Raw genomic sequence first — 10,930 nt, 5'->3', positions numbered from 1 at the left:
CTCTTACAATTGTATTGATGAAAGTCAAGTGATACTGAAGTAGAAACTGCCTGCTTTAACTTCTGTGTAGACATAGTGTTTGCATCTCCAAGTAACCAGACAGCCTATTTTACATTTTAACAAAGACCTGTTGGCCTGTTTTGCACCTTCACCTACATAGACCCACTTTGCATATTCCAAGTTTTGCTTTGTCATGGGATGTCCTGCAGAGACAGGGGGCTACAACCTGAGACGACCGCCTGGCCAGTTTAGCATACTTTTTAGCATCACACATAGGGGGCCTGCAGCCCAGACCATTGATCAAGATCAAGCTGCCACCTGAGAAACACACACACACACACACACACACAGTATAGATCACATTTCAGCAAGCAGGCGCAGGCAGGAGTTGACCTACTCACACCAAATGACCAATAGGATTACGAAGTGTTGAATTTTGTACCTCTGCCCAGGTTGGACCTAGCCCAAAGATATTAATTCAATGAAAACATGTAACTCGGGGTTCAGAAAACAGATCTCCTGCGGGAGCTCTGTCTCTCCGACTAATTCAATGAAAACATGTAACTCGGGGTTCAGAAAACAGATCTCCTGCGGGAGCTCTGTCTCTCCGACTCCAGCACTGTATGGACTTCACCTGTGCCCAGACTTTGAGTAAACTTCCTGTTGATTTTAAACAGTCCTCTCCTGTCTTCACTTCTCGTGCTTCCAACAAAAGGATTGGGTTATTTCCAACACTATTTGACCCCTCTGTCATGTCCGCTCGACGCAACCTGCCTCTCTTTTGCCTTTCTCTCTCCTGCTCGCTCTTTTTGCGGGATCGGCGTCCCAGCTGTGTCGCTTTCTGTAATTAGTGACTTGTGGGTTGTCGTGCACACCTGGGGCACATTACTGTAATACCTTCCTCCTTATTTAAACCTCTAGCAGACGCTCCGTTGTCGCCGGAGCATTACACTATGTTAGACACGAACATGTTGAGGAAGTACTGATAGGTTGAGTGATTGGCGAGGTTTTTGTTTCTCTTTTTTTGTGTTAGATAGGGCCACATATTGGCGATCTTTTCCTAGCTATGAGTATCTGATGGCGATGCCGTGATCACTTCTGGTGTACTTTCCTAGCCAAGAGTACCTGACGGTGATTTTCCCAGCCGTGGGTACCATACGGCTAGTGCTTCAGCGAGCGCTACACCAATCCTGTCTTCTCGTTCCTGTATCCCTCCTGTCATCTTACCTGTTGCCGTTCTCCTGTCTACTCGCCTAACTTGTCCTAGTCCTCTACTCTCCTTTTTCCTGCAGTCCTCCTACTCATCTGCTCGTCCTAGTCTCCTCAGCAATCCCTGCCCTACCCTGGTTATTGTACTATACGTTGACTCAGTTACTCTGTTTGTGCTCCACAAATAAATCACCTTTTTTCACTAGCACCTGGGTCTGCATTCTTGAGTCCTACCTCAGTTCTCCCTCACCCCCCTGGTAAGGGGGACTAAACCATAACACCCTCAAGGGTTCCATAGCTAACTTCCTATTTTAAGACTCTTTTGCTCTCCATTCTCTCGAAGGCCAGCACAGTTAAAACTTTTTTCCCCACTGGTGCAGATTGGAGTACCAAGGTTCTCCAAAGTTGAACTCAAAAAAGATTCACTCCACCCCCACAAGTGGTTCTGCTAATTCCATGGACAGCAGCGCAGCACCATTTAAATGCCCTGGAGTGGGCCCGGTGAAGACGTGTCTTTAGTTCAATGTCTCACATCCTATATGGTGAAAGCTGCAACTTCATCAGTACTGTCATGCTTTAAGCAAATTCATTAATAATACTTTAAATGGTAAATGCACTGCACTTGTACAGCACTTTTCTACCTTACAGAGACAAAGCACTTTACAGATTCTCACACACACACTCACACATTGAATGCAGCCATGCAAGGCGCTGGCCTGGGCACTGGGATCAACTTGGTCATGTGGACTGGAGAGACTAGGAATCAAGCTGCCAACCCTGTGATCAGAGGGCAACCTGCTCAACTCCAAGCCACGGCCGCCCGACTACTTTAAATTATTGTATAATATTTTTGTAGTAGGAATGATTGGTTAAACAAGGCCCTACTTTTCCAAGAGAAACCGCCAAGTGTCTAACGTAGAATCCATCTAGCAGGCTATGCTTTTTTTTTTTCTTTTTTTTTTAAAAACACAAAGTTTTAAAGGCAATGGAAATAGAAGTTTTGTTTATTGAATGTTCAGGGTTCCCTGAACCTGATCATTCCAGTCTTAGGAAAACAACAATTTATCTCATTGACTCTTCAGCTTGATTATCAGTGGATGAACTACCCTGGTAATGCTTAGATAATGGCATAGACCACCAACGCAGTCACACCACAAGTCCAGATTATGTAGTGTCTGTGGCTTGGAGAGGGATGCTGAAAATCTGTCTATCTAATGCATCTTGGTTATAGCAACACGTTTTTATATCAAATAGTACTCCACTATAAAGGAATGAAGCAGTTAAGATCCTGCCACTAACCTCTTCACATTTCATACCCACAATCAGCTCCTCCTATTGAAGGCAACGTAAGAATTTTATTGTGCAGAGAAACACGTTTCCATACTGTGCATATGACAATAAAAACTTTGAATCTTGAATCCTGTGGTCTCTATATCGTCCTCTCCATCAGACTCCAGGCAGTGATGTCATAATCTAACACAATACATCTTTGTCAGAGCCTTTTTCATGCTAATCAATTAGATAACCAAGTCTTCCACAATTTTTAATAGTGAAATAAAGACAGGCAAAACTGCTTAATGTTTTCAAAGCAGCACTGTACACTGCAAGGCAGCAGAGAGACCACAGACAACTGACCACAGAATGACACCTACTGTAACACTCACAGCCACAATCACAGCACATTATCACTCTTCAGGAATAAAACAAGCACTTCTCACCATGTGCAGGCGACTCACAGGTCACAGAGGCAAACACTTACCGACACTGATGATGTTGGCTGACAGGAAGTGGCTGCAGGGAAGGCTGGCAGTGCTCACGAAAGAGTCCCCGTCTGTTGTGACAGTGGTCCTCGACCTAAGCGATGGGTTTGGGGAGTCAGTTACCATGGCCATTCTAGCTGCCACAGCTTCCATGACAGCTTCTGTATGATGGTGAAATGTCAAGTGTCAGGGGTTCACACCGTGCTCTCAGGTTTTCAAGGTGTAGCTGCTAACTTCACACCTCAAAGAGTTGGTCTGTATGTTCCTTTAGAAACAGTGATCCAGACCAACAGAGACAAGCAGCCAAAAGTGGAGCTCAACAAACATTGTATCTCAGCGTCAAAAATATCTCATGAAACCTCTGGTAGAAGTAATCCAGGGCTGAAGAGGCAGAGACAGCCTGAGAGGTTCCTCAGACTGAAGTTCAGTGAAAATGGGAAGGTGAGGATATCACGGGTCTGCAATTCACTGGATGGCTGAAACGTCTCACGCCCAAGTCAAATCATCACAAGGCAGCTGATTCAGAAAGTACAATTCAATCCAATATTCACAAGTAATTTACGTCTTTGATTAAAGTTTCCAGACACATTCCAGAAAAGACAAGATCCACAAATTCCATGTTTTTTCAGTGCTGAGAAGTTGCAGGAGCCAAAGGACTTCTAGTCTTTCCTTTGTGAAGAGGAGGTTGTGATGAATGATGTCACATTAAAAAGCATCTGATCCCACTGGTTCAAACCACAGTCACAGCCAGGCCGCCTACAGAGGAGACAGGTAGAGGCAAACACATGAAGGGGGAGGGGGGACATAAGACACATGAGAGAATTGTGAGAAACTTCACATGGTTTATGATGGCAAACTAGAAATACTACATGCTGCAGTTTCTACCCAGAAAATAATTCAGCCAAGTTATATGAGCCATGTATTGTATCCAGCAGCCTTAACTTATAACAACCCATCACTGTGTATTGGTCTTTTTAGCATTTTTAAAGCTCAGTGATTTGTCATTTATTTTAGGATGTGGTAAAGAAATAACTGTGGTTATCATTATAGATTAGCACAAATCATAAAAGAATAGGGCTAATCTTTGGAATTAACCTGAACTCCTAAACCTGCCCCTCTACATAACAGAAGCTGGGACTTCACTCAATTCTCTCAGCTGTAAAGGTCAACATTGTAAAAAAAAGTTGACTTCAGCCCAAACAAAGAACCACAGGTGCCCCCTACGCACATCCAATGCTGGATTGGTGGATGTGCCTTTATCCATGGATTGAGTTTGACATAAAAAATAAAGTTCCAGGCGCTGAGGTTGTTGGTTAAGAGGCATCTTTAAAATATGAACTAATGCATCGTGACCCAGAAGCCATTTCAGGCATCCAGCTGGACTGCAACAGTAGTAAAGTGACTAAAGTAGCCTGACATTAACTATGAGAAAACCAAAGTACTTGAATTCATCAACTGGGCAGAAACATGTCTTTCACTCTCCTCACTTCATTTAAAGGTTTTCAGTCTGTTAAACAGCTGTCTGTGTCTAGTTTGGGACTTTTGTTTCATGTCATTACTCATTTCTCTTCCCCATCACTTCCTGTCAGCTCTCTCTCTTTCCTCAACTTGAAAATAAACGCATAAAGTACACAAGTCCTTAAAACTGTACAGAGCAACTGAGTTACTGGAAAAAACATTCAATGTGCATGTGTGTATGTGTTTTTATGATGCAATCCATCATATATATATATCATTGTTCCTGTACAATGTCAACCCAACATTGCTTGAAAACAACCGCAAACATAACATGACAAAAAGCTGATACATAATAAAATTACACCAAGACATATCACCACACTTGCCTTCTACAGGCTGCCTCGACACAGAATCAGAGGTTTGCAGTTTGATTTGTCACAGTGGGAAAAGCACAGGTGTTGAAATAAATTAAGCAGAACTCCATGCTCTGTATCAGTTTCAGCCTCCTGGTGCTGCCTCACACTGTCACCCCGTCACAGTTTACTGGTGCACACGAACAGAACAGAGCTACTGGTAATGTTATTAGTAACACCTGTGCTGCTCCTGCTCTAGCAAGTGAAAACCAATCAACTGAAACCAATAAGTCCTCTAATTACACACATGTGCTGAAGTAAACCCAATGAATGCAACCACATGTTTGACCAACAAGGGTAGGCTTAACAAAGTAAACAGGAAATGTTGTAACCACTAGAGGAACAGTCTATGCAGACATATAGGTAGCTGTTTTCAGCACCGCTGATAACCCCACCAACAGCACCAAACCAAGTAGCTGGTGAAAGCAGAAGACTTACATCTATCAACGGAACACAAACATGACTCCAAATGAAGACTAGTGTTGCTCTGTGTTGGATGTATAAATACGCAACTGCTTGCTAACAGGGTTATCAATGTCCAGGTAGTTTTTCTTCTGTTCTGCTGATGACAAATCAATTAATGCAGCTGTAAAAGAATACTACACAAATATAGCCTTGCTCTGCTATAGCAGTGACATTCAGAGTGAGTTAGGTGGTTGGCTCTCTGAGGTGAGCTGCAGGTGAGCTGGACTAGACTGGACTGTGCATGACTGTAAGTTTTCTGGGAGCTGATGAGCTGTGGCCTCCTCCATTTACAATAAGCCAATAAAAAAACACATATACTGCATCACTGTATTTACTTGTGTGTCTCTTGATTTGCATAAATACACATGACCAACTCTAGCTGTTTACTGAAGCCTGCTAGGGGCCACCGAGGCTCACTCCCAGGCCACTCTAGGCTATCTCAAACTTCACTTGACCTCAGGTTCCGTTAGCACAACACAGCCCAAACCACATATACTAAATGATTCACATCGCTGAGTCAAAATGACACCTGGAGGCAGCAGTGAGCTGCAGCAAAACTGTGCTGAGAGAAAGAGAATGTGGAGAGAAGCAGAAAACACAAATAGAAATAATTAATCACTGCAAATGGTACAAAACATTATTAAAAGTTGTGAAAGGAATTCAAGACATATGAGACAAAACTCTTCCTATAGTGCAGACTGATGCTGGCATGTTACAGCACTCCTCAGACTCACTCTCCCCCCTAAAACCTTCTCTGTTCACTTACCGTGCCATCTTCTGCCACACATCCCTCACAAAAATTTGTCCATATAAAGTTTGGATAAACATCAATACAGCTCAGCTCAGCTTGAAAGACTCCTATAAATCAGCTTTTAAAGCTGAAAGCTTTAATGCTGTGTGTGTGATCCACCACCCTGTGTAGTGGTGGAGTCAGTCACGGTTAGCTAGATGTGGTGGGCCGGCTGGAGGACGTGTTGAGAACTGTTTCTGAAAGGTTGACGGTCAGACTGCCTGAGCTGCACGTCTGGGCATGTACCTGTTACGACCAACGACACAAGTACACACTCCACCTCGACACAGGAGGTGTGTATTTGCATAAATGCTGGTTCTTGTGTATGTGTGTGTGTGTGTGTGTGTGTGTGTGTGTGTGTGTGTGTGTGTGTGTGCGTGGGTGGGTGGCTAGCAGCTGGAATGTGAAGTTGTAACTCTAACATCAACATGTTGATGAAAATATTTCACCCATTCTTAAATTCACTTCTAGCAAAGGGATTTCAAAACAACAAATTAGGATGACCAGTATCCTTGGCTTCACTGGTGACCTACAGTGTGAAGCAGTGTTCGCTCCTGTTTTATTGGCTCATTAACCTACTATAAAATGAAAATGAAGCTCTGACTTACTTTGTTAATTGCCTTTTTTTTTTTAATAATACTTCAGTGGGTATAACTTTTTTCAGGATTTTTCATCATAGTCTGATTTGTTAACTGGTGTCACATAGCTAACTTGTCCACTATGGATTTGAAGAGGTCAACATTTCTATGCTTTCTTCCATCTAAATTACTAAGTACATTTAACACTTTAATTGCCAAAATTCCATCTCTTCACTGCTACAACAGTATCCCAGTTCCTTTTCCAAAGTATGCTACTCCAGCTCAGGTTTCTGAACTTGTGATATGATGCTAAGGTAAGTCAAATTAATCACTTTGTGTAAATTTAAAAAGTATTTCTGCCCATGAAACAAGGGTGGAACAGTTTACAAATCTCACGGTTCAGATTGTATCGTGGTTTTTGGAATGGTTCATTTTTCAGACCTGCAATAAATAAATAAATAAATAAACTTATATATGGGGGTGTGGACAAATATAACTTCCATCCATCCATCCTCTAAACCGCTTAGTCCCAAACGGGGTCACGGGGGGCTGGAGCCAATCCCAGCCAGCTGCGGGCAAAAGGTGGGGTACACCCTGGACAGGTCGCCAGCCCATTACAGGGCTAACACACAGATGAACAACCACTCACTTCTACAGGCAAGTTAGAGACACCAATCAACCTATGCTGCATGTCTTTGGACTGAGGGAGGAAGCCGTAGCACCCAGAGAGAACCCACACAAGCACGGGGAGAACATGCAAACTCTGCACAGAAAGGCCCCAGGTTGGCTGGGGCTTGAACCCAGAACCTGCTTGCTGTGAAGCAACTAACCACCGCGCCACCATGCTGCCCCAAATATAACTTTGCTTCCAATATTTACTTAAAGAACTTAATACATGGCCTTAGGTGAAAGCATTATTCAAGATGTCCGGTGTTTAAATAACATCTTAAAATAAAAAATATAAATATGAGGGTGTCTGTGTTGTCCGTGGAGAGAGTTGTCTTCACTCATGATGGTTTATGGGGGCTTTGGCTAGTTCACTGCCAGCAAAGCAGCAAAGACGTCTAACCTGAACCCTACCTTTATCCTAATCATAGACAAGGAGGGGGGGCGCTACTAGAAACAGTTTTAACAGGGGGAAAGACATCCTGATGGGGAACAGATTGTAACACAAGACCGGCAGTTACTCTACGATTCACATGTGCGCCAAACCACGAGGGGATCTGAACGGATCAAAGCGGATGGCTGAAGCATTTTTTTGAGAAACTAACTTTCATGTTAATAATATGTTGATTCTGTCTGGTGCATTGTTGTACTGCCCTTTGTAAAGCTCTGCACAATACAACATAACGTTAGACTATAAAATATTTCGGAGGGGGCAAGGGTTAATCCCAAAATCCATCCCCCTGGCTACCCCTGTGCTCATATGCACTGAATGTTGTGAGTGACTCAAAGATTATGCAACGGCATTCATTCAGTGCTGCATGAGTGATAGATGATATACTATATGTGGGAGGATCAGGACATTCCAGGGGGGTTACACACTGTTTTGACAGGAAATATAAACATGAACATTGTTCCATATCTAGTTTCCTTTCAAAGGGAGATATTGTCTAAATGACATTGGAGCATGTCAGTGAAAGGCTCCCAACAAAAATAGTTTTGTTTTTTTTCACATGTTCCCTGCAACAAGGACACACTCAAATTTTAGTTTTTTATGTTCTCTTGAATAAGACACATAACATCTCACAGAACTGATTGCAATAATGAAGCAGTCAAATCAGGATTGAATCATTCCAGGCAAAATTGGAATGAGTTTTTCCTGGTTCAGTGCAAAATCTGCAGTGCAAATGACTGGGGAAACTGCTGAGCATTTTAAATAAAATAACAATCACTTTTATTTGGCCAAGTACGTTACACAAACACAAAATTTGTTTCTGGTACAGAAACAAGGCAGCCATCTTTGGTGCCAACTCACACCAATGGCAGCTTGAGGGTCCAGTGTGTTGTCCAAGGACACTTCGACATGTGGACTACAGATTTTAACCTCCAGTTGGGAGACAACTGCTCTACCCACTGAACTCCAGGAGCCCACGAAAACAGATTACCATACCGGGAGTCGAACCCAGGCCGCCTGGGTGAAAACCAGGAATCCTAACCGATAGACCAAATGAGACTGAAAGACAATGGTTGTGAGGTGTTTTTAAAGCTCTGCAGAATTATTAAGAATTATTATTAAAGCTCAGTATTATTAAGAGACAGACATTGTGGGTTTTGGTTTCATATGGGATTTGTTGGATGATTTATGATTACAGTGATCACAAGCTGTCAACAGTCAGTGACAGTGGTATTTCAGTTTGTGGTCTGTTGTTGTAATATTGTATTAAACAAGGTGATGACACACTGTTAGATAATGACTGCTTCATTAAACCATGTTTCAAACAAAAGGCATTTATTAAAATTGGGCAAAACGATTTGCAGATTAAAGCTGAGTAAAGCTGAACTTCAATATGTGCACAGGAGATCACAAAAAGGAAATGCATTCAATGACAAATACAACACAATAGCAACACATTATCACCTTTTTAAAACTGATATTGCTAAAGCTAACAGCTGCCTCTTTACACATCCAGCATACACAAAGCAACATCATATTTGCTTTGGAGTGGTGTTTGTGACCACCTGATGAAGCTAAGTCCATATTTTCACTCTCCTTTTAGCTCTGTATCCACCAACTTCTGATGGAAATTGCTTACTCTGTAGCTGCTAAATGTTCCATTAGGTTCACCAGCTAGTCTCCAGCTGTGTCTGTCTGTTGTTTGCTGCTGATCAGGTAGCAGATAATGGGTTCTTTAGAGCTTTTCCACTGAAAACAGCTGCTCGTTGCATCTCAAAATGGTGCGGACTTACAGTGAAATAGAGTTATTCCTCAATGTCACACTGGAGTATAAATCTAACAAAACACAGAAAAACATGAACTCAATTTTCCCTGTCCACATGACAACACTGAAAACTGAGTTTCTAAAAATCTTCACTCTGGCCCGAGTTTTCCAAAAAGCTCAGTTTTCACTGACCTAAAATGCCATTTATGTGTGGACTAAAGGCCAAAACACCTAGGAAATCTATGTTTTTAAAAATACCCATGTACATGTGGACAGGGCCTGAGCCACAGAGAACAATTGTGGGCCATAAAACCAAAACACTGAGCTCAAAGACACAACAGTGCTCTGTATAGCTGAGGTGAAAGATTTAAGAAATACATTCAAGCGGTAAAAATGAATACTAATATAATATGGATAATAGTCAAAACAAGTATTGGTTGTATCAAGGTTTAAAGTATCCCAACCTAAAAAAATTTACTTAGTAGGAAATCTTTCTTCATTCCATCAGTTTTTACTGGAAGATGCTACACTGTATTCTCAGACTGGCCTCATCACTTATCTAACAAATCCATACATTATAGTGTGAGGTGTACTACATGTTGAACAAGGCTGTTATAAAAAGTAGTGACTGTAAACTGAAACAAAAGAGGTCCTGAAGGCAGTAACATTAAACGGTAGATCAACACCCTTTTTGTATCCAAGTACAGCGAGTCAGAGACAAGCTCAAGCACAGTCATGCAGTCGACCTCGGTTTCCCAACACCAAGCCCGACCGAAGCGGCTGAGAGAGAAAGCTTACAATTAAACCTTGGGAATGAAATATAACCATGCGTGTACTGTACACCCTGCGTGCCGATAAAAGACATGACATCAGTCCACTTAAAGTGTCAGAGCACAAAGTAACTCTCATGACTAAAATCAACACAGCCACAATGACACCTTAAAAAAATGCATTAACAGTGTTGTCAGGGTGTGAGTCAGCCTGCTTAGCTCCACACAGAGTGTGTTTCAGCTTCTGGTTTGGACTGCTGGGAGTTGTTGTGACTACCCTGTTACACACTCTTTGCTTAGTTTCCTGTGAGAGACAGAAAGATAGGAGACATGTACAGGCACAGACAACGGATCTCTGGTGCTATTAACACTCCACTTAAGAACTGATTTATGTTGTTAGAGCTATGGATGAGCATGTGTGTACAAGCTCGTAGTAAATGGATTCATTTGCTCAGGAGATTTAACATGTGCACATATAACATCTCTACCAGCAGCCAGCTATACATGCCAATAGACAAAGGAAAACTAACACAATGGCTGTTTCCTCCACACTCTCCTGACGGCACAACGTTTCTAGAAGTTTCACAAAACTGTCCAATCAGAAG

General features: G+C 42.3%; 1 protein-coding gene across 3 annotated transcripts in view; it reads right to left on the bottom strand.

The window, feature by feature from the left end:
- plch2a (phospholipase C, eta 2a) overlaps nt 1-3,725 on the bottom strand; it is a 176,037-nt gene extending 172,312 nt beyond the window's left edge. For all 3 annotated transcript variants that reach the window (XM_020620811.1, XM_020620810.1, XM_020620812.1), the window contains exon 1: nt 2,969-3,725. In XM_020620811.1, the coding sequence (XP_020476467.1) occupies nt 2,969-3,122 (154 nt within the window). In that variant the 5' untranslated portion in view covers nt 3,123-3,725. The remainder of the gene's footprint in view (nt 1-2,968) is intronic.
- Nucleotides 3,726-10,930: the final 7,205 nt, after the last annotated feature.

Source organism: Monopterus albus, unplaced genomic scaffold, assembly GCF_001952655.1.
Source record: "Monopterus albus unplaced genomic scaffold, M_albus_1.0 scaffold248.1, whole genome shotgun sequence".
Classification (NCBI taxonomy): domain Eukaryota; kingdom Metazoa; phylum Chordata; class Actinopteri; order Synbranchiformes; family Synbranchidae; genus Monopterus; species Monopterus albus.
This window is presented reverse-complemented; position numbering and strand designations above follow the sequence as displayed.